The sequence below is a fragment of the Thrips palmi genome, unplaced genomic scaffold (genome assembly GCF_012932325.1).
Source record: "Thrips palmi isolate BJ-2018 unplaced genomic scaffold, TpBJ-2018v1 HiC_scaffold_10, whole genome shotgun sequence".
NCBI lineage: Eukaryota > Metazoa > Arthropoda > Insecta > Thysanoptera > Thripidae > Thrips > Thrips palmi.
Window position 1 is genome coordinate 2,874,261 of NW_023144621.1, and position 22,312 is coordinate 2,896,572.

The 22,312-nt window shown below is 49.1% G+C and overlaps 2 protein-coding genes across 2 annotated transcripts in view; both read right to left on the bottom strand.

Moving 5' to 3' along the window:
* Positions 1-422: 422 nt before the first annotated feature.
* LOC117653036 (pickpocket protein 28-like) lies at positions 423-12,522 on the bottom strand. Its single transcript, XM_034398380.1, has 11 exons — positions 12,433-12,522; positions 11,984-12,112; positions 11,354-11,593; positions 10,515-10,614; positions 9,494-9,669; positions 8,403-8,607; positions 7,173-7,355; positions 2,403-2,487; positions 1,421-1,664; positions 867-958; positions 423-598 (listed from the first exon to the last, which is right to left on the bottom strand). Exons 1-11 carry the CDS (start codon positions 12,462-12,464, stop codon positions 465-467), a joined length of 1,620 nt encoding a protein of 539 aa, XP_034254271.1. The 5' UTR covers positions 12,465-12,522; the 3' UTR covers positions 423-464.
* A 3,076-nt stretch (positions 12,523-15,598) lies between these two features.
* The window catches only part of LOC117654379 (putative glycogen synthase kinase-3 homolog), a 30,689-nt gene continuing 23,975 nt past the window's right edge, over positions 15,599-22,312 (bottom strand). Inside the window, exons 10-12 of the mRNA XM_034400982.1 lie at positions 21,161-21,497; positions 18,351-18,520; positions 15,599-15,813 (exon numbers count right to left, since the gene is read on the bottom strand). Coding sequence (XP_034256873.1) covers positions 15,761-15,813; positions 18,351-18,520; positions 21,161-21,497 — 560 coding nt within the window. The 3' untranslated portion in view covers positions 15,599-15,760. The remainder of the gene's footprint in view (positions 15,814-18,350; positions 18,521-21,160; positions 21,498-22,312) is intronic.

A 22,312-nucleotide genomic window follows, 5' to 3' on the forward strand; every position in this document is an offset into this window, starting at 1 on the left:
CCCTCGGCGAGGAAGAACTACCCTACCCGGGGCGTGAGGCGCCGCCGGGGCTGCAGTTGCAGTCGGGGCCGCGGGTACTCGGGGGGCAGGGAGAGCAGGAGAGGGGAGGGTGGAAGTACCAGGCCAACGGAAAACAGGGAGAGGGGGGAAGAGCCTCCAGGGACAATGAAAGTAGGGAGTGCAAAAAAGGGGAGAAGGGGAGGGGGTAAGGTGGGTAGGAGCCACGAGTGGCTAGAGAGAGAGAGAGAGAGAGAGAGAGAGAGAGAGAGAGAGAGAGTCGAGGGACAGGGAGAAGCCACCGGGGAAACAGCGATGCATGCCGTGTCACACAGCAGTTGTGGAGTAATTATGAAATTGTTTTAATGAGAAGAAAAACGCTCCGGTAGAAAAACTAGATACTTAAATTTATTGTTTTACAGCGAAAGAAATTTTTTTAAAAATAAATAAACAAAGGCTGCGAACACTTAGGAGCGGCAAAGAGCGTGCTTTGCTTTGTGGTAGATTTTTGCCACCAATCCCCAGCTCACGAAGAAGGCGGCCTCGATAATGTTGATGAGACTGAAGCCAGTAAACAGGCCAAGAACTCCGGCGCAAGCGGCTGAAAATGCAAAGGAAGTCAGGTAAAGTTTAAGTCACAAATGGAATGAGTATCATTTTTTGTTTCTTGAATGGGATTTTTGTCAGGAACACATTTTTATACACCAAATGCATATGTAGAATTTTGTACGTTTTTCTGCATACGCGGAATTTGCATGCGTAAAAATGCATTGAAGTATGCAAACTTGAGCACGATTTTATGCAAAACGTCACACAGGTCATACAGCACCAGCACCACGAACAAAATTACATAGACATTTAGCGTGTACCAATGAACTTCTCCAGGGAATAGAGCTCGCTGCGTTGGTTGCTGATGATGGCGTTGTCTTTGACGTTGATTGTGACCCGCGCGCAGTCCATCCTGGCGACAGACAAGCAAATGCAACATGAAACAGAAAGTCTCTGGAACTGGCGCCAGGACTCGCTTCAAACGATGCGAAACGAAGAAATAGTTTAGAATAAATCTTTGTAAGATTATGTACGCTCAAAATACTTTGTTACAACAAGCTGCTTTTCTTTGACACGCTTAAAATAGTTTGTAAGGTTTTCTCAGTGCAAGAATATTGGGCAATTCCCAGATTATTTTGCACTCGTGTGCATTTTGTCAGAAGGTCAGAAACATGTCTGAAATCCTGATCAAAATAAGCGCACCTCTGAAAGCTGAAATTCGAAATTCTGAAAACTTATGCTGATATTGATGGCCGACTTCTGCAGAATGTCAGAATATGTTTTCAGTTTTCAGAGGTGCGCGAATTTTGATCAGGTTTTCAGACACGTTTCTGACATTCTGACAAGATTTACACGAGTGTGTCGAGTGCCCTACCCGATGAAGTCGGAGCCGTTGAAGATCCAGGCGCCCACCGAGCGCTCCCAGTCGAAGGTGGCCCTGTACAGCTCCACGTCGTACTCCAGGGCCACGCAGTCCGCGAGGCAGTTGCAGCCCGCGGTGGGCTGCCGGCCAGCCAGCAGCTCCCTCTCGCCGACCAGCTCCTGCTCCTCCAGCTGGTGCGCGGCCTCGCGCAGGCACTCCAGCTTGGCCGGGCCGCACACGGGGACGCCCGCCGAACCTGCGAAACTGTACGGTCAGGGTTCGTCTGTTTCAAGTTTCAAGCCCCATGTTCCGCGTTCCAACGCACAGCCTTGGGTGGCTTCACATCCGTAACTTTGGATGGGTTGGTAGCCCTATGTACTAATATCGTTCATAACTATTGACAGATTCGCATATGAAATGTACGTACGTACTCCCAATTTTAATCTCTAAATTAGGGACAATATTTCCATATTCTGCTTGTATCAACGTATTTATCTACTAATCTTTTCTTCGTAATACGAACAAAAAGCTTAGTATTATGACTGTGCAAGCGCAGCGAAGGTAGTAACCGACGGTGAAAGGTTCTCAGCACTTATGACCACTTTCTTCGTATTGCGAACAAATTTATCAGTATTTTGACAGATTTGTGTCGTAAGTACTGAGAATCAGCTCAATATTGTGGGTGCACGGCATTTCTCAGTACACTGTAGATGTCTTACGGTGAAAGGCTGCACCAACATATTATGCTAGGGGTTTTTTCCATAAAACCGACAAAATTCGTCAAAATATCTATAAGGTACAGTGAATTCTCAATGGTATGTTACGAGGTCAGCTGCACCATCATAATATGGAACATTTTCACCCATTTTCACCATAATATGGAGAATCTTCACTGTAGAACATTTAGAGTGAACGAAATTGGTAGTGTGGTAATGAGGGTAGGCAGCTCGGCTGCATGCCAGTCGCCGGGACTGCATAGATTGAAGGGGCTTACGGGGCATGAAGAACGCCACACAGCCGCAGTGCGCTCGGGAGAAGTTGGAGGAGCACTCCAGCTCGCAGTTCCTCTTGGTGTACACCTGCAGCGGGGAGGCACATTGCTTACACTTTGAACTCATTTCGAAGACATCGGTGCAAACGTAACGTCCAAAGAAAGACTTTTTTCACCCCACTCTTGAAAATTTTGTCAGAATGTCAGAAACCTGTCTGAAAACCTGATCGAAATTCGCGCACTTCTGAAAGCTGAAAACTCTTTCTGACGATTCTGTAGAACTCAGGCCATCAATATCAAAATAAGTTTTCAGAATGTCAGCTTTCAGAGGTGCACCAATTTTGATCGGGATTTGAGACATGTTTCTGGTATTCTGACAAAATTTACACAAGTGTCGTGAGCTACAAAGAAAAGGGTTACGCCTTTCCACTGTGCAGCTCCAAGAAACAGGTTTCCTCCTTTAAGTTTGCGCAGTTTTCTTCGTACTACAAACAATTTTTACTATGAGACCCTGAAGTAATTGGTTTGCACTTTACTACAAACCAAACTGTAAATAAAGTACATAACACTTTAACTTGCAAGTGCACAGTTACTTTGCAACTGCAGACTTGACCTCGTAACTCCATGCTACGCGTGCATTTGTGAAGGTGATCCCACAGTGGGTCGGTCGGTGGGACATCAACAACCGGTGGTGGCTTAGTCGGCAAGAGAAGGATAGAAGGGGCAATAAAAGAACGACTCCCAGCCGCTTGTTTATTTTCCTTGATTTTCCTTCGTCACCGCTTCTCGTACAATCAGTCTGAGTTCAGGCACGTCAGTTGACTGTAGCGGTGGCTCATGAGCAAGAGTGCATGATACAAACAAAAACGAATAAAGGAGTGTTGTCCGCCATGAGCAGGATCTGGGTTAGAATCCCAGACAATTGTATCTTTTCATCAGTGTGCAACTTGTATCTGGTATCACCAGTACTAGTTTCGTGGCAACCCTTATCAAGCGAGTCGGTAGCTGAGTGGGCTAAGGAGTCGGCTGCCATGAGGAGAGCGCGGGTTCGAGTCCCGTGAGCTCCAAACTTTTCCTGAGTTGGGTTCCCAAACTCTCAGTTCACTTCTTGAACCCAAAGAATCAGGTCTGAGGTTGGGCGAGAGGTGACTGTGGTTTGGTGGCTTAGGCCGCAGAGTTAGCGGCCGCCCCGAAAGAGGGACCTGGTTCAAATCCCGGGCGGAAACGTTTTCCTCGGTTAAGGTAGTAGGAGCGTTGCTCAAAAGTTAAGATTTTACCATGAAAATCATACAGCATATGCATTTAAATCCCCTGAGTCCAGATCCGCAGAGAAAATAATACGTCACCGGCGAAAATCACGAGTTTGGAGTAATTGAAATTAGCATGTGGTCTTATGTGATTGAGGTTATGTTGCCCACGGTTGCGGAGTATAAATACTTGTTTTCAATACTTTTAGTAAAGATAAGTTATAGATTTGTTCGACAAAACCTGTGTTTTTAGGCACACTATTAGCTTAAACCAAGAAAACCGCGCCTTCCCGTCCGATTTTCTGCGCAAAACTACAAAATATGTGATTTAGCAGACGAGACCGAAGTCAAGTGCACAACTAACGTCACTTTATAAATTCGCTGCGCCCGAATATCGCAATGTAATGGCTCCCAATATTCTTTTTCGGAAGTTAGAACTGTTTTACAAAGCAAAGCAATTTTTTTGGAGGCCACTACTACGTTTTTAAAAATTCGACTCTCGCTTGACTAGCAAGCATCGCTCCTACTACCTTAAACTTTGAATCCCGTACCACCAGTATCAACATCGGCAAACATCCTACCAATGCCTCGGTGGCCGAGAGCGCAGAGGAAGTGGTCGCCCCGAGAGAGCACTCGGATTCGAATCCCAGGTCCAGGAACATTTTCCTCAGTGGACTGCTTGAATGCGGTACAATCACTCTAAGTTTGGACGGACATCAGTCAATCGGTGCCTTGCTGGCTCAGTGGGCTGAGGTGTCGGCTGTTGTTAGAAGTACGCGGGTTCAAATCCCGGCTGGGTATTGCTTCTCTTTTTCGCCGCAGGGCTTTTGCAGCAGCGTGTCAGATGGGTGGCCTACCTTGACGGCGCGGGCCCGACGACAATCCTGGCTCTCCCTATAGAGGTACAAAAGAGTTCCTGCCGTCGGCCCCACCCACCCCTGCGTGTCAAATAGGTGGCCTACCTTGGTGGCGCGGCACTGTGTGTATGTACCATCACTCTAAGATTAATCGAGTCTACTCGCAGTGGCTGGGTGGCCGAGAGAGTAGAGGAGTCGGCCGGCGGGAGGAAGTCCTGGGTTCGACTCCCAGGTGAGCGAATCTTTTCCTCTGTTTACTTCTCAAACCCGGTACCATCACTCTAAGATCGATCGAGTCGAGTCGTAGTGGCAGGGTGGCCGAGAGGGTAGAGGAGTCGGCCGGCGGGAGGAAGTCCTGGGTTCGACTCCCAGGTGAATGAATCTTTTCTTCTGTTTACTTCTCAAACCAGGTACCACCACTCTAAGATTAATCGAGTCTACTCGCAGTGGCTGGGTGGCCGAGAGAGTAGAGGAGTCGGCCGGTGGGAGGAAGTCCTGGGTTCGACTCCCAGGTGAACGAATCTTTTCTTCTGTTTACTTCTCAAACCCGGTACCATCACTCTAAGATCGATCGAGCTGTCATGCAGTGTCTGGGTGGCCGAGAGAGTAGAGGAGTCGGCCGGCGGGAGGAAGTTCTGGGTTCGACTCCCAGGTGAGTGATTCTTTTCCTATGTTTACTTCCCAAACCCGGTTGCATCACTTTAAGATTGATCGAGTCGACTTGCAGTGGCTTGGTGGCCGAGAGGGTAGAGGAGCCGGCCGGCGGGAGGACGTCCTAGGTTCGACTCCCAGATGAGCGAATCTTTTACTCTGTTTACTTCTCAAAGCCGGTCTGGATTGATCGAGTGTGCCTGCAGACGGCGGGAACTCTTTTGCAACTTCAGAGAGCCACGCCCCCAAGGTAGGCCACCAAGCTGGCTCTTGTATGCGTCCAGTGGCCCGTCTCTACGTGGCTGCGCAGCTACCCGCCCTATGTGTGTACAAGAGCCAGCTTGGTGGCCTAACTTGGAAGGCGCGGCTCCCCGAGATGCAAAAGAGTTCCCGCCGTCGGCCCCTCCCCCCCTACCCCCCCTCCCCGAAGGAGAGTGGAGTAGGGCAATCATAAAGGGTTGGCAACCTGACCTGGCTGGTGGCGAACCAGGTCCAACGGGAATCGTGTCGCATGGCCTCCAACCAGCCTCCACGGCCCATCGCTCTGCCACCTGAGCTACGACAACACACCTACCTGACACGTCCTATCTTAGAGTGACGGTACCGGGTTTGAGAAGTAAACCGAGGAAAAGATTCGCTCACCTGGGAGTCGAACCCAGGACTTTTGCCCGCCGGCCGACTCCACTACTCTCTCGGCCACCCAGCCACTGCGAGTCGACATGATCAATCTTAGAGTGATGGTTCCGGGTTTGAGAAGTAAACAGAGGAAAAGATTCGCCCACCTGGGAGTCGAATCCAGGACTTTCTCCCGCCGGCCGACTCCTCTACCCTCTCGGCCACCCTGCCACTACGACTCGACTCGATCGATCTTAGAGTGATGGTACCGGGTTTGAGAAGTAAACAGAGGAAAAGATTCACTCACCTGGGAGTCGAACCCAGGACTTTTGCCCGCCGGCCGACTCCACTACTCTCTCGGCCACTCAGCCACTGCGAGTCGACATGATCAATCTTAGAGTGATGGTTCCGGGTTTGAGAAGTAAACAGAGGAAAAGATTCGCCCACCTGGGAGTCGAACCCAGGACTTTCTCTCGCCAGCCGAATCCTCTACCATCTCGGCCAACTTTTTTTTTTTTTTTTTTTTTTGCGATCAATCTTACAGTGATGGTACCGGGCTCAAGATGTATCAACAATGTGGCCGAGGAAAAGGGTGTTTTACTTGAGATTCGAACCCTAGCCTCTTTCAGCGCGGCAGACACCTCTGCTCACTGACCCACCTGACAGCCAACGCATGGTCTGCCCAATCTTAGACTGCTTTTAAGCGGTCAACCGAGGAAAATATTTTCGTCCGTGGGACGCGATCCCAGGTCCTCATCCGAGGCAGCCGCTGCCTTTACGCCCTGAGCCACTGACACATACAGACGTTACGTGCCCATACTTAGACTGACGGTACTGGAATCCTCTGCTCTAGGCTTGAGATGTTCACTGAGAAAAACGTAATCTCACTATGGGGAGTCGAACCCAGGCCTCCTTGCGGGCTTGATCTATACTGGCTCGCATTGACGGTAGATCGACTGTCCGACCGACAGTCTGCGACCGACCGACCCGTTGTGGGATCACCTTAAGTGTGTAGTGTACTTGGTTAAGTGTACATTTGTATGTGAGTACGTGAAGGTGTGCTCTTGACTCTTGTAACACTCTCATTCCAGGAACGTGACATCACGTTGAAACGAACGTGACAAAGTGTCACGTTCGTTTGAGCATTGTGTCACGTTCGTTTGAATGTGAACGAGCTGATTTTCGGCCAATTCACACCCAAACGAATGTGACACAATGCTCAAACGAACGTGACAGTTTGTCACGTTCGTTTCAACGTGATGTCACGTTCCTAGAATGAGAGTGAAGTGTGCATTTAGTTGACAGGTTTGTAGTGTGCACGAAAGAAATCCTTCGCATGCAGCCAAACTTCCTTAAGACCGGCGTGTCGAACGTCAGACGCGGAAACAAGCGAGAGCGCTCACTTTGAAGTACTCGAGCTGCCGCTCCTCCGGGAAGAAGCACCGCCTGTCCTGCGGCTTGTAGTAGCGGAGCTCCTCCGACGTGGAGATGGTGGAGGGCTTGACGTTGATGAGGAGCTCCTCGCCCAGCATGGAGCGCGTGCGCTGCTGCATCTGCGGCACTTCGGCGGGGCTGTGGACGGCGATCTGCGGGTCCGTCACGTCATCGTTGGGCATGGTTGATGAGCGGTCAAAAAGTTGCTCACACCAGTGCACGCTTAAGGTGAGGTGTGGGTGAAAATTTGCACCAAAATTGATTAAAATGTTATTTTAATGTAAAATATTCTTCTTTTACTGACGGCATGTCCTAAAGGTCTCTGTTATACCACAGCCAAGTGGTATAGAAGTTTGCATTTTCACCCCACACCTCACCTTAAAATACGCGTAGTTTGAGCACATCGAGAGGTCCTCCGTTTTCAAAAGGTCTTCGAGAAAATTTGGTCTAATCTAATCGTGTCCGGGCAAGGAATCGCATCATAAATGCAAGCTAATTTCTCTAAGTTTCATCATTTGGAACAGCTAAACACAAAAAGGGATCATGACGTAATCCGCACCAAATCAAAGAGGAAAAGATAAATGAAGCCTTGTAGAAATATATTCCGCTTACTCTCTTATCCGTCCGCCAGGTATGGAAATTTCCTTGCGTTTCATATAAGATTCTTAACCGTGAAACACTGAGAATCCAAACGCTATGAGTATAGCGTCAATTGGTGCAATGCAAAAGCATTGCACATGAAAGGCAATGCCTCCTCGTTCCCATGCATTAGCATAGGGCCTTCTCGGGATGCATTGCACGTAAGGTGCAATATGGCTGTGGCATTGCACGTGGTGCGATATCTCAGCTGCATTGCACCATACGTGCTATACTCATAGCGTTTGGAATCTCAGTGAACGAACTGACAAGATATTTTATCAGAAAACGGTGTCAGATCTTTTGATATGAACCAGAAAGGTTCTGATCATTTATTTTTAGAGTAAATTCGTACATTAGACATTTTTGTTTTTATCTTTGTTAGCTTATGAATGCTGCTCTAAATACTTCGTAATAACATTTGTTTTTACAAAGCCTGAAGTGGTTCGTACGGTTTTGAGCCGAAATATTCACAACCGCAGCCTGCCTGCCCACCAGGCACAAACATCAAATCCAAGATATCGCTTTGAGGGCAGGAGCTGTAAACAGTTGACAGCATGCACCTTGAAGCCCTGCATCGGCCCCCTGCACGTGTAGTCCATGTCGCCGACCGGCGCGAACAGCAGCACGCCCAGGCCGCCGATGGCGCCCTTCATGGCGCGCGCGGGGAACGTCGACTCCAGCGGGGCGTCCGCCGAGTAGCCTCGCGAAAGGTTCCAGTAGCGGAGGGGCTGCCGGCCGTACTCCTCGGAGGAGGGAAGCTTCACCCTGTGTACATCGCGTCGCATCCGTGCAACAAGCACCTTTCTCAACGTGGTATCGTCAACAACAGTCTATCTCTATGTGCTGCCATCAACAACAACCTATCTGTATGCGCTAGGGATAGGAAATAGGTTGTCGTTGATGGCAGCACATAGAGATAGACTGTTGTTGACGATACCAAGTTGAGATAGGTGCTTGTTGCACGGATGCGACGATCGGTACGACAACACCTACCTTACAATATTCATAAATTTCATATTTTAAAACTCGTTTAGGCTTATTTTGCGACCAGACAACACTAAATTGTGCTACAAACTAGTGAACATTGCTCTTTTTAAATTTGAGAGTACACTGAGTACGGGCCAACTTGCACTCATGAGTAGTACGAGCCTAATGAAAAGATCTTATCTGGGCGCTCGTGTTCAAAGAATCTTATCTGCAACGCAATTTCACTAAGTTTGATCATTTGAGACAGCTACAAATCAAAATAATTTGTGATTTAAGTTACACAAACTTGAAGATGAAAGATCAAAGAAACCAATAGTGCGTGTTGAAATATGTTCTGCTTACCCTCTTATCCGTCCCAACTGGTCAAACTTAGTGAAATTCACTTGCGTTTCAGATAAGATTCTTTGAACGGGAGCGCTTCGGTAAGATCTTTTGAATGGGACCCCTAGCAAGCGTAATACGAACGTACTTTTTCTTCGCAATACGAAGGTTTTTCTTTGTATTTTACAATGAAAACCTTCAAAAGATTCGCATTATGGAGACATTTTGCTTCGCATTATATAAGCATATGCTTGCGTTGAACGAGCTGTTACCTAGCTCCCATTTCATTCTGGACAGTTAGAGTGTAGAAATTATTCCTGTATTTCACCGCCGCGGCACTCACGCCGACTCCGTAAACAGGTCGTCGGGGCTGAGGATGTTGAAGGAGAAGCAGAGGCCCTCGTCGGTCAGGATCGGCGTCCACAGCTCGAAGCCGGTCTCGTTGGCGCCGAAGAGGTTGGTGTACCGCGACTTCCGCCACTGGAAGCCTCTGACGGTGTCTCCGATCTGCGGCGCTATCTGCGGGCACACTGTAATGACTGTTCTCTGCGCGCCGCCAACGCCCCCACGGGAAAAAAAGACATATTGTGGTGATCACGAGGGGAGAACAGCTTCCCACACTGTGGGAAAAAATCACAGTGAATCCTGTAGTGATTAGTACAGCTGTTACTGTAGTTCAGAGTACAGGATTTACTGTACTTTTTTAACAGGATCTACTGTACTCTGTACGGGATTTACTGTACCACAGGGGTGGAGTACGGAATATCCTGTACCAGGTACAGTAGATACTGTAGCCAGGCACGGTAAATCCTGTGTTCTGAACTACAGTAAATCCCGGCAAAAAAATTAACGGGATTCACTGTGGTTTTTTCGCACAGTGCACTTTCGTTGTACAAAATTTGACCACATTCCACATTCAGGTGACAAAAACGCCTAGAAGTAGGCAACATACGTGGCAAAAACGCCAGAAATCTTACACATTCTTGAACATTTACACAATCAATGTGCACAAAATTTTACAGTGGGTCACCCCTCGGGTGGTCATAAGTGCGCTCGATAGGCTAAATATGCGATAGCCGCGGTCGAAAGTCCAAAGCCTTCAACCAAATATGCTCACTCCAAATTTCTTACAGGTAACTTGAGTAGTCATCGGACAGAACAACCTTTTTTCAATGGATTCCCCATGTGACTTACGCCCTTATGCCCAACGGAACGGACACTGCTTTAGCAGTAGTGTACGAAGAAATTTGTGCAAACACGCAAAAGGAACTACATTTTTTCACATTCCGAACGGATTTCCTTTCTGAGGTCAGGTGCAAACTAAAAAGCCTCACATTACGAAGGCAAATGTCTGACATCCGTACCGAGGTCAAGAAGTCCGTGTCGTCGTCCGTCAAGGTGGCGCAGCGGCCGGCAGAGGCATCGTCGCAGTGCAGCAGCACCGTGTCGACGTTCCGCTGCAGACTGGACAGGTTGGCAAGTTGTTTATAAACAACTTATAACTTATAACATCTGTTTATATAACTTATAAGTTAATTAACACCTTCACCGTGTCTTAGGATACGGTGAAGGGACCGCCGTCAAATCCAAGGGAATAGGCTATCCTGTTTCTATTATCTCCAAGGAGTTCCATTAAATTGTCAAACCTGTCCAAACTGAGCACGTCGGGTCACGTAACTGAAACGGATTTGCCTCGACAAGACGAACAAAAAAATGTCAAGACATGGAATAATAACATAGACAAATGAATATGAAATAAAAACACAATTGAACCTGAAAAGTACATACTAGTAGGTAATCTTGGCTACTTTACAAATTTCGAAGTTCAATAACTCGAAGATCTTTATTTTTCCATTCTAACCTTATGAATTGGGTTGGCATTCTTTGTTTGTCTTTTCGACACAAATTTATGTTTGTAAAGTGATTTCAACTCAGCCAAATTTTAAAAGTAACTCAAACACTTTGGATCTTAAGAGGAGCCTTTTACCATGGAGTGAGTGCACGCTAGCCATGTTTGTGCATCCGTAAGTTATGTACAAATTTGTGTACATTAAATTAGGTACAGTTTCATGAATACATAATATATTGTCCCTAACTTACGTATAAAACCGTACATAACTTGCGCATCACAAATATGGCAGTAGTTGGACTACATAAGAGCTCATAAACATTTGGAGGGGGTGTGCAGTAAAGGAAGCCTTACCTGTCCCGGTCGTCGGGGTCGTGCGAGAGTCGCCGCTTGGCTTCGCTCAGGTTGAACACGGAGTTCTTGAACTTGGTGTCCGGGCAGATGGTGACGGCCGGGAAGGGGACCTCCCACACGGCCTGCATCTTGAGCTCGTTGGTGGCCATGGCCGGCGAGATGAGCCACCGCTCGTACATGTGCACCAGCAGGGCCGTGCAGCACACGAGCGTGATCAGCAGCGACACGCCCCAGAAGGCCCTGCGGGACGCCGTGGAGGCAGTGGGGACGAGTGGAGAGGTAAGTCAGGGACGAAAAGTACAGGGTAAGAAAAGTGTACCACCCTGAGTGGCCTGTTGCACGGTAAAAACACAAACAAAAAAATCACGATTATTTTCGATTAATCGATAAATTGCCCAGGTCTACACGGGCCTCCACATCCATTTACCAGAGATACCACACTCAGATGTTCTATTTGAAATAATTGGTCAAGGAATAGCTCAAAGTCAAGCAGATATCACGCTGAAAGTCTATGTGTGTACTGAGTACACACTTAAGTTTTCAGTGCAGCTCCAAGGGCGTCCTCCTCTTACCCTGCACTTTTCTTACCCATTATTCTTTTCTCACTAAACTTATCCCTACTGTACTCACTTGTCGAACGTGGTCCTGCCCTCGTCGACCAGGTAGCGCAAGCCGTGCATGGTGGTGGAGCGGCAAAACTCCCGCCAGACATCGCGGAGGCCCAGCGCCTTTGGCTTGGCCGGCGTGTCCACCACACCGCTGCAACCAAGCGCACCGTGACCATCACCGCCACCACCACCACCATGATCACCATAATCACCACCACCACCACCACCACGATCACCATCACTATCTCGATCACCACCAATCGCGATCACCACCAATCGCGATCACCACCAATCGCGATCACCACGATCACCACCACCATTAGGATCACCATCACGATCAATATCTCGATCGCCACCACCACTGTCAGCACCACTATCACGATCACCACCACCATCATGATCAGCACCTTCATCACGATCAGCACCACCTAGTCACCACCGCAATGTTCTGCAAATCGATCCCTATCTCACCTGGTTGAAGCGGCAGCGTCACTCGCTGGCATTTTCGACTCACAACAGCAAGACCCCGACGACCGGGAAGTCCGGCCCGCGGCGCTCAACAAGTACACCGTGCTGACTGAAGCGGCTGGGCGTGGCGTTTTGAGCCGAGCACGCGGGCCGAGTCGTGCGAGACAGGGTGCGGGGCGCGGGGAGGAGCCGCAGAGGCGCCGCGCGTCTGGGAAGGGGGCAAAGGGGTGGTGGTGCGGTGGCTTTGGGGTGGGACAACGCCCTTTGTTTATAATTTCGTACTTCGACAAACCTTCCCAGAAATGTTATTTTTTCTGACCTATTTCGAGGCACAATCCATTTCGTTCAGCTTCTGAGACGCAGACAAGGATGTGCATGCGTTCGCGTAACCGCTATATGTTTGAATTTCATTTAAGTCGACGTGGAACGAAGAGATGAATTTTTCCGGACCCTGGCACTGCGTAGGACCAGAATGGAAAGAGCTTCATTGCACATAATCCTCAAAATATGCTGCGTGATGCACTTTCGCACAACTCGAGTATGATCGTATCTTAAATGGCGGTGCACTCGTCACCAGGACTGGTCGCAGGATTGTTTGGTGCCCCTGCCAAGGTGGGGGACGCCACCGCGACGCCAGTGACCCCGAGACGCACAGCCAGCGCCGCCCGCGCCGCCACACCGGGGGCCCCGCCCCGGCCGCCCGGTGGCCCACGGGCCCCAGAGAGCTCACCTCGGGGGCCAGGGCTCTGGTCGACTCTAGCCGGGGCCGTGCAGGACCGTGCCCAAGGGAGAGGACTCTGCCGCCGTCCTGGACAGCGACCCTGCCAACGCGGCCGAGTGATGTACACGAAGCGACTTTAATAACGCTCAACCAGTGGTGTGTGTTTGTGTGTGACAGAGAGAAAGAGAGAAAAGGGGGGGGGGGGCGAGAAAAGGGGCAGGGTGGAGGGTGAGTGCAGTTAGGAAGTTCAAAGTCTCCTCAGGCAAGCCTCAGGACATGTGAGACGGGACAATGTCATTTTAACGCTAAACACCCATATGAAAAAGAAAGGCTCCAAAAACTGCCCGAGCGGGGGCTATGTCCGAAAACGGTTCCACCGGACTGGTCCGGCTGACATCCAGAATGTTAGAAATCCGGCAAGGTTTCGGGTGTTGTCCGACGACTAGATTCGGACTCTTTTCGGACTAACCCGAAGCAAGGCCGGCGAGCAGGGTGGGCTGCTCCCCGCCGCCCCCCACCCTTCCCCTCCCTCCCGAAACCCCTCTCCTCCCTTCGGAATCCCCTCCCCTCCCTCTGCAAGTGCAGTGCAGGCAAGACTGCAAAGCCGGTGCACTTGGCAAGCCGTTTTGAATGTTGAAAATTGGCAAGCCTGGACCTGAAATACTTCCGAGTTCGCTAAATTTGGGCATTGCTGGCGGCCGAAGCGCTAAGTTTGGGCAAACTGGAAGATTTCAGGTCAGGGCTTGCCAATGTTTAGCATTCAAAACGGCGTGCCACTTTTGTGGCAGGCAAACTTGGCACCGGATTTGAACTTACGATAGTAATCAAGTAGTTGATATGTAGGATAAAAATCATTTCCGATGGAAAGCACTTTGGGGACGAGAGTGCACGGGGAAAGGCGAATTAAATGATACACCTCTCGCCCTCGCACCGCCCGTCCCTTTAGTGTTGGGAGATGCACACAGAACAGCAAGCGTAGAGTCACTAGCGTCCTAAACGGTCATCAGCCAAAAAAATTTTCAAACTAAAACACACTTCTTTCCGTCCAACTGGCTCGTTCCCAGCACAAGGCTGCGCAAGGCTGCAGCGCGCGGAGGCGACATGGCTTCAGCGCGCCGAGCGAGTGGACTCTGACGCAGGCAAACGCGATGCGTGCACCTTGGAGGGCAGCTGGAGACTGACGTTTTGCGTGCCGAGGCGGCCAAAACTTTCCGAGTTGCCGAAGGATTAAGGCTCCCCTCCTGGCCGAACCAATCAGAGAGCGCCTCCGACCGGCCCGGGCCAGCAGGCTTTTCCGCGCCTGCACCGGCAGGGACAGTCCACCACACTCGGCTCGCTGCCGATCGGTCTGCCGGACAAGTCGCTTTCGGGACTAGGATCTACGGGCTCCGTACGGGGCAGTCCGATGGAAGCATCATCTGATCGGGCATCCATCGGGCAGTCCCAGTCCCGACGCGGGCTCGTGGCGGACAGTCCGACCTGGTCTCGGGCGCTCTATGGAACAGTCCGAGGGTGTTCGGACTGATTCGGACCGATTTCGACCAGGTTTCGGAACATTTCGCTTTTATGTGGGCAGAATGCGTCGAAGACCATCGGGCACCGGGCATCTGTTTCTTAGACGCAGCCTCGGACGCAGCAACGTTACATATAAATTTCTGACAGATCTGAAGGGGATCGACCATTTTTCTCGATAAAACCGTTTGCGGCCAAGAAGTTTTAACGGACCGAATTGGAGTATGTCTTGCTGGAGCACCCCACCCACTGACTTCTAACGCTGTTTCGAGGAGAATTTAGACCCTTACAGTGTTTTTCTAACAATTCTCATGGTTTCCGAGAGCGAGGCGGATGGTCATGGTTGCCCGGTGATCATGGGTTCACCAAGGTAATCGCACGTTTTTGTTTTCGGTTAGGGTTCGTCTTGCCAAATGATCAAAGTGCTTCCAGGAGAAAAAAAAATCTCATTCAACGAACGTTAATGAAAGCAGATGATACTCGATTATGGTTTTCTTATACGGGATAGAATGCGGGCTCATTTCAAAGATAGTATTTAAAATTGTGTATGAAACAAAATACATAGACCCGAGTGAGCCGGGCCGAAACGGAAGGCATTGTTGCGCAATATACTCCGCGCCGTGGCAGGCGGGGAGGGATTGTCAATGCAAGGAGGGGTGCCATTGTTTACGCCCGGTGCCGCTGGCGCTGTACCGAGGAGGGATTGTCGAATTCCGCGCAGGCTGCGCCTCATTGCCAGCCAGCCAGCCAGCCAGCCACACGCACCAGCCCGCCCCGGCCGCCAGCCCCTATTATATTGTTAGGATACGCGCTTGGTTTCTGGACTCGAGAGTAAAAGCACGCGGACACCTTCATTTGTGTATAATAGTTTTAAGTATGTTTCAAGTGTGAAGGTATCATCTGCTAAAAAATCATGGGAGAAAAAATATTGCTGTCTGATTTATATATAATTTATTTTCAAAACTTCACTTTAACAACTTTGCCATTTAAAAAACCTACTCTTACAGTTATATAAACACCAGTCTGTACAAATCACACTGTCCTCTTGTAGACTTTAAGTCTTCGTGCTTGAATAGGATCATTTAGACGAAGGGCAAATTATTCGAAGTGGTCTTGGATGTCACCGACGGTGAACGGGAATGTGATCCTCTCTGAAACATGATTGCAAACAATATAATGAACACAAATAATTACGAACTGTATTTTACTTTGTATCTGCTTAAACTGTTTTAAGGCTTGAGAAAATTAAATGAACTCCCAGAAAGGTATCAGATACAAATTCTATAATTATAATTTGTGTTTTCTAGCTGTGCATATTTTAAAAATTTGTTATTGAGATCGTGTACCTCCCACCTACTCAAGTAAAATGGAAAAGAAGCATCAAGGAGGCTACCAATGAAAAGGCATACTAGGCATTTACTTGAGGGATGAGAGAATAGGATTCTTTGGAATCCTCTTCTTCTGTTCTGGTTTTCTCTGAGATATAAGAGGCAACGCCAATAAAAGAAACGTAATGTAACTGCTTGTTCTTCCACGCAGTGCATCCAAATTCACTGAGAAGGGCAGAGTCGTAACCAGAACTTAAACTTTGGGTGAGGTGTAACCTATCTCCCAAATTTGTGTGAGAATCATTTTACAGCTCAAATTTGGGAAATCAAGGTTTTCTCGCCAAAATAACTACTCAAAGTTGGGTAAGGAAACTTTAAAATAAACCGCACCCAAAGTTAGGTGATAAGGTCCACCTTGACCAAAATGTGGTGTTGCTCACGACTCTTTCATTCTCAGTGTTCAGTAAAGTAACATACGCAGCTGCACACTACTTGCTGTGTCCCATTTACTTGTATTTCGCGTACTCTGCAAACTGATGTGTGTACTCAGTACGCATCTAGTACACACCTGCAGATGCAATACTAGGCAAGTACGCACCTGTGTACTGGCAAAACGAATCACCATCTGCTTAGAAGTGTTATCAGTTTACGATTGAAATCAAGGTTCATCCACTCAGTTTCTCCCTAGGTAAATACATGGAGAAGTTTCTTCTCTATTCTTCATTTCAAGCGTAACATCTTCAAGCAAGAGAAACTTTATGCTTGTCTCAAGCACTAGTTTTGCCAAAGTACATACATAGATGCCTACACTCCAAATTTGCCATGCCCTGAAACTGGGCGCCATTGGGGGATGGCCAGTTGGGGGATGATTTGTGGGCCCTGAGACTAGGCGAAGAAGGTGCCCAGACACTGGGCGCTCTGAAAGTGGAGCAGGCGACAAAGGTGCCCGGTTTCAGGTCGACTGCAAAATGTGGAGTGAACTGAGTAGTACACACTTCAGATCATAGTGTACAACACATGAAAGGAGTGGCGGCTACAGTCTGCGGTGCCGGGCACGCGTGCCCGCGCGCTACATGCCTCAGGTACTGCGCATCGCGACGCGCGCGTCACAGCCAACGACCCCCTGCACTGTCTGGCAGTCTGCTCTGTCTGCACTGGCGAGGGGATCGGTCATTTCATCTGCTTCGCCGGCGTCCAGTATTTGATCTTGGCGGGATGCAAGTACAGGACGCCCTGCAAGCCGCAGCCAGATGGGCGACAAAGACAGAGAACACTTGATGAAGGCGGTGTGGTGACGCTACCGACACCGACCCTGCTATCGCGTCACCCTCCCAAGAAATTCCCCCCCCCCCCCCCCCCCAAGTCGTCGTCTCGCAGGCGCGGATCCAGGTAAAAGCAATGGGGGTAATGGCAACCCCACCCCCGCCAACTGGATAGATAGCCTGGCCTGAAAGGCTGCGATCATCTGTGGTCCAGCCATCAATAGCATTAGCCTTGAAGGTAGGCAACAACAAGTGGAAATACAGAAATACAGTCATTTCTGGCCAGAGTTAACTCCAGCCAAATTTGTACACCAAAATTCACCAAAAAATGGGAATGCTCTGAAATTTATTAAACTGCATCGAAATTCTTCTCATAATTCAGTGGTTTTTGTCCTAAATTCATCGAAATGGAACTGAAATTCACTTGGTTTCTACACCGAAATTGAGTGATTTCCTCTTAGGAGAAAACACCACTCTGCCCCCGCAAGTAGGCAAAAAGCGGTACTTAACCCCCTCCCTATTTGACTTGAGAGGCTAGACCACAATTGATCGTCCACCGTAGGAAAGCCCTCAATACAATCGCGCTGTCAGAGCTCTGTCTCTCTCGCACTCCAAGGGCGCTCTTTGAAGTTGCGATAGAGTCAGTGCGAGGCATCGCCGTGCTGGATCCAGTCTGCGACCGCACACTCTTTAAAGCCTACGGAGCATGCTTCATACGAAGGAACTGAAGGAATTGTAGAATTACTTCGTATCATGAAGAAATGCTTCGTATTACGAAGGACCACTGCTAAAACTAAAGCGCAACTCTATGCTTGAGTCAAGCATAAAGTTACGCTTGAAGACGTTACGCTGGAAATGAAGCGTACTCTGGAAATTCCCCCATGCATTTATATAGGGGGAATCTTGGCGGATCAGCCTGTTACGATGATTTCAAGCGTAACATGATTACGCTCGAAAACAGAGGGCTACTCTTTAGTTTTACCAGTGATTTTGCTTCCTAATGCGAAGCATTTCTTCGTAGATTTTACAGTGCCTTCATTTTCTTCGTATTACGAAGCGATTCTTCGTAGAGTTTTTACTGTCCACACCGCCACTCACCGGCGACAAGGAGTGGTCTTCCCTGAGGGCCGCTCGCAGGCCGCCGCCGGCCGCATTGGTGACGTGCTGCCCCACGGCGTGCTGCCCAACGACATGCTGTCCCACGACGTGCTGCCCCGCCAGCGCCCCGACGTTGGACTTCCTCCTGCCCTTGCTGGGGCTCCCCGAAGCTGCAGCACAACGCAAATGTCACCACTTTCATCGCAGAGGACGCCAATAATCCATAGCCGCCGGCACGCGCTCCACCAACTGAACCGTGTGCACGGCACACTCCACCTGGAGCTTCCAGACTTCAACAAGTTCCTAAGCGTGTTGTTCCAGTCTGCTGGGACAGCGTGGAGGGCAGGCACACGTTTAGGCACCGTGCGCATCCAAGCACACTGCTCCTTGATGTATGCAAATGCACACAGGTGCACGCCTAAAGTCTTACCAAGTATTTTGTGCATACAAAGTACAAACTGATTTACTTTAGTTAGTAAATTACGAAGTGTTTTCTTTGTGAGCTTATGCATGCTCAAAATACTTAGTTATAACAAGCTGCTTTTCTTTGTAAGGCCTAAAATAGTTTGTAAGGTTATCTGAGTGTGCTCTCCAAGCGAGGGTGCCATGCCTTTTTTGGAAGGGCATTAAAATTTTGCCTTGAAGGGTTATAACATTTCTCGCCCCTCCGTAGTTTCCAAGCCTTTGTTCTGTGGTGCGGCAGGCTCACCTCCGGGCACGTTGGGCAGGCAGAAGTCGTCCTCTGGCCGGTTGCCGTTGCCGCCGTTGCCGGCTCCGGGCGGCTTCCAGCGGCCGTGGTTGGCGGCGTGGACGCCGTGGAGGCCCAGGTCCGGCTCGGCCAGGGTGGACCGCTCCAGCCGGCGCGCCATGAGGAGCTGCCGGGGCGCGCCCACCACGGGGCCCAAGGGGGGCCCGGCCCCCAAGGGAGGGCCCGCCCCCGGAGCCGCCCCCGTGGCCGCCCCCGGAGCAGCGTGGCGGCTGGCGTGGCGGGCCGGCGCCACGACGGCGGGGGCCCCGCCCGGCAAAGGGGACCGCTTCATGGGTTCGGACCTGCGGGCGGATTTGACAGATTTGACCACAATGTTCTTAGTAATTTACGAACACTCTGAAAACCTTACAAAGTGTTTAAGCCTTACGAAGTAAAGCAGCTTCATATAACAAAGTATTTTGGGCCTACAAGGAAGATAGTTCGTACCTTTAAGTCCGTAACGAACTATTTTTTCGTATACCTAACTACATTAGTTTGTACGACATGCTCACACTCTCATTCCAGGAACGTAACATCACGTTGAAACGAACGTGACAGACTGTCACGTTCGTTTGAGCATTGTGTCACATTCGTTTGGGTGTGAATTGGCCGAAAATCAGCTCGTTCACATTCAAACGAACGTGACAAAATGCTCAAACGAACGTGACACTTTGTCACGTTCGTTTCAACGTGATGTCACGTACCTGGAATGAGAGTGCAAAATAGTTCGTAAGGTTTTAAGAGTGCAGGTAAATCCACGATCACTGTCGCAGATTTTTTCGTAAAATTTAAGAAGATTCTTCAAACATTTCCAAATGGTTTCTTTGGCAATATGTTTCCCAGGAATACTATGCAATTTCTCCATTGCGATCTGAAATAATATTGAGTAGGGTAAAGTATACAGTTACCGTCAGTTTAAGAACATCGCTTTCTTTTCGAGGGCCTCTAGGGTAAGTTATGACATTTAGGCCCTCGCGACTTGTTCCAGACACCACAGAAGGATCTAGTCAACGAAGTGGCTGACAAAGATTTCACGAAAAACTTTTTGTGTCGCTCTTATTTGACTTGAGAAAATGGTTACCGAAAACACAGTTATCGGCAGCCAAAATACAGTTATCGGCACCCAATATGACAGTTATCGGCACCCCTTGTTAAAAAGGCAAAACATGACCGAAAGTGACGAAAATTTCTAACAGTCGTCACAGACACTCTTTATCATTCCTCGACATGTCACGAACCCCCTCTCTCTTGTGTTATGCCTCTTGGGCCCTTCATTTTAGACTCACTGACAACAAGCACCATGAGTTGCGAAATAACAACCTTTCAAAGCACCGAAGAGGACATCACGTAAATCACGTAGATCACTGGGAAAAAGTGATCCGATTTCGTTCAAATTTGGTAGGGGTCCTCCTATGGTCTTAATGCACCAGAATATTAACTCCCCAACGATGCCCAAAACAGCAGTGATGTTTGAGGCCACCCTGACGATAACTGTCTTTCGGATGATTTCTTGGATACAGTTATCGGCACCTCCCGATTGAGGACAAGCAAGGGGAATTTCTGTGCGCCAAGCACAGTATGCCCTCTTCAATAGGTAGGGAGAAAGAACCTGGCAAGGAGAATATTTTTTTCCGGCCTACTTTCACGAATTTAAGTAAAGATTGAACCCCTGATACTAGCATAAAAGATAAGAACGGGCGGCCAAAGCGGCCTCATTCTGCACTTAACTAGAAACATGGCTCTGTTGGCTGACATGCTCAATCGAACGCGATGCTGTCTCGGTCCTGCATGCTAAAAAGGTGTCTCTAGCGACCTGCATTGGCCGCATCACTAACGGACGCGTACTTGCAAAGCAGGACCCAATTATTCGCCGAGATGACGATAACTGTACCCCTGCCGATAACTGTATAGTTTACCCTATGCTTGCTTTCTTACGAAACATCACGAAATTTCACACAAATGTGTGAGATTTTACGTACGAACCTGTCCGAAATATTTCGCACGCTCAAAGTTGTGTGCGTGACGACGTACAAAATGATACAAAAACATTGACTGCGCGTACCTGGTGTGGCTGCCCATGTGGCTGGACGGGTTGAAGCTGAGGGTGTTGATGGTGGGGTGCAGGTACTGCGGCTCGGCCAGCCAGGGCGCGGCCACGGCGGCCTGCTGCTGGTCGTCATCGTGCTGCATCTGCTGCGAGGGGGCCGGGGGCGGGGCCGGGGGCGGCTGGTACGCTTCCTGAGAGAGCAGGTTGTGCTGCCGGCGCGGGCTGGGCGTCTGGAAGGGCTGGAGCTGGAAGGGCTCGGCCTGGAGGGCGTCGGCCTGCAGCGCCTCGAAGGGCTCCACTGGGTCGGCGCTGGCGGTCGGGCCCGCGGACTGCGGCAACGGCTCCAGCACCACTGCGACAAGCGCGACAAGTTAAGACGTCTCACTTGCCCTTTTAGCGCCTACCTCGCAGGCTAGGGACCACTGACCAGCGACGCCAGCATCACTGCACTCTAAATCGAGGGGTCCTATTCAAAGGATCTTATCTGGGCGTTCCCCCCAAGACAATCTTATCTTAAACGCCGGCAAATTTCACTCATTTTGATTAATCAGAACAAATACGACGGTAAGCGAAACATATTTCTACAGTCACTTTTGGTTTCTTTGATCTTCCATCTTTAGATTTACTTGAACAAACTCAAAAATTATATTGATATGTAGCTGTACCAAATGATCAAACTATGTGAAATTTACCTGCGTTTAAGATAAGATTGTCTTGGGGGGAACGCCCAGATAAGATCTTTTGAATAGGACCCCTCGAAATGTTGCACTGTGAAGATTCTCCATATTATAGAGAAAATGTTCCATGTTATGGTGGTGCAGCTGACTTCATAACGTACCATTGAGAATTCACTGTACCTTATAGATATTTTGACGAATTTCGTTGGTATTATGGAGAAAACCTCCACCATAATATGTTGGTGCAGCCTTCCACCGTAAGACATTTACAGTGTGGAACTCGTCGCACAATGCGAAAAGCCCGGCAATATCTCACAACTTTCAGACCGAAAAAAACCGGTTGATGACTTTGAAGTGAAATATCTGTGAAACGGATTGTCGGAAAAGTCTGTAGTTGAATGATTTTTGGATTCCGAGGACCTTTCTGAGTCATACTTGACAGGTTTAAAAAAATCAAAAAACTAAAGCCAAAAAAATCTCCAAATTTCGG

Coding starts and splice junctions, on each gene's coding strand:
- LOC117653036 (XM_034398380.1), bottom strand. CDS start 12,464: ATGCCAGCGAGTGACGCTGCCGCTTCAACCAG. Junction 7,356..8,402: donor GGCCGATGCAGGGCTTCAAG/GTGCATGCTGTC, acceptor ACGGACCCGCAG/ATCGCCGTCCACAGCCCCGC. Junction 959..1,420: donor AACGGCTCCGACTTCATCGG/GTAGGGCACTCG, acceptor GTCTGTCGCCAG/GATGGACTGCGCGCGGGTCA.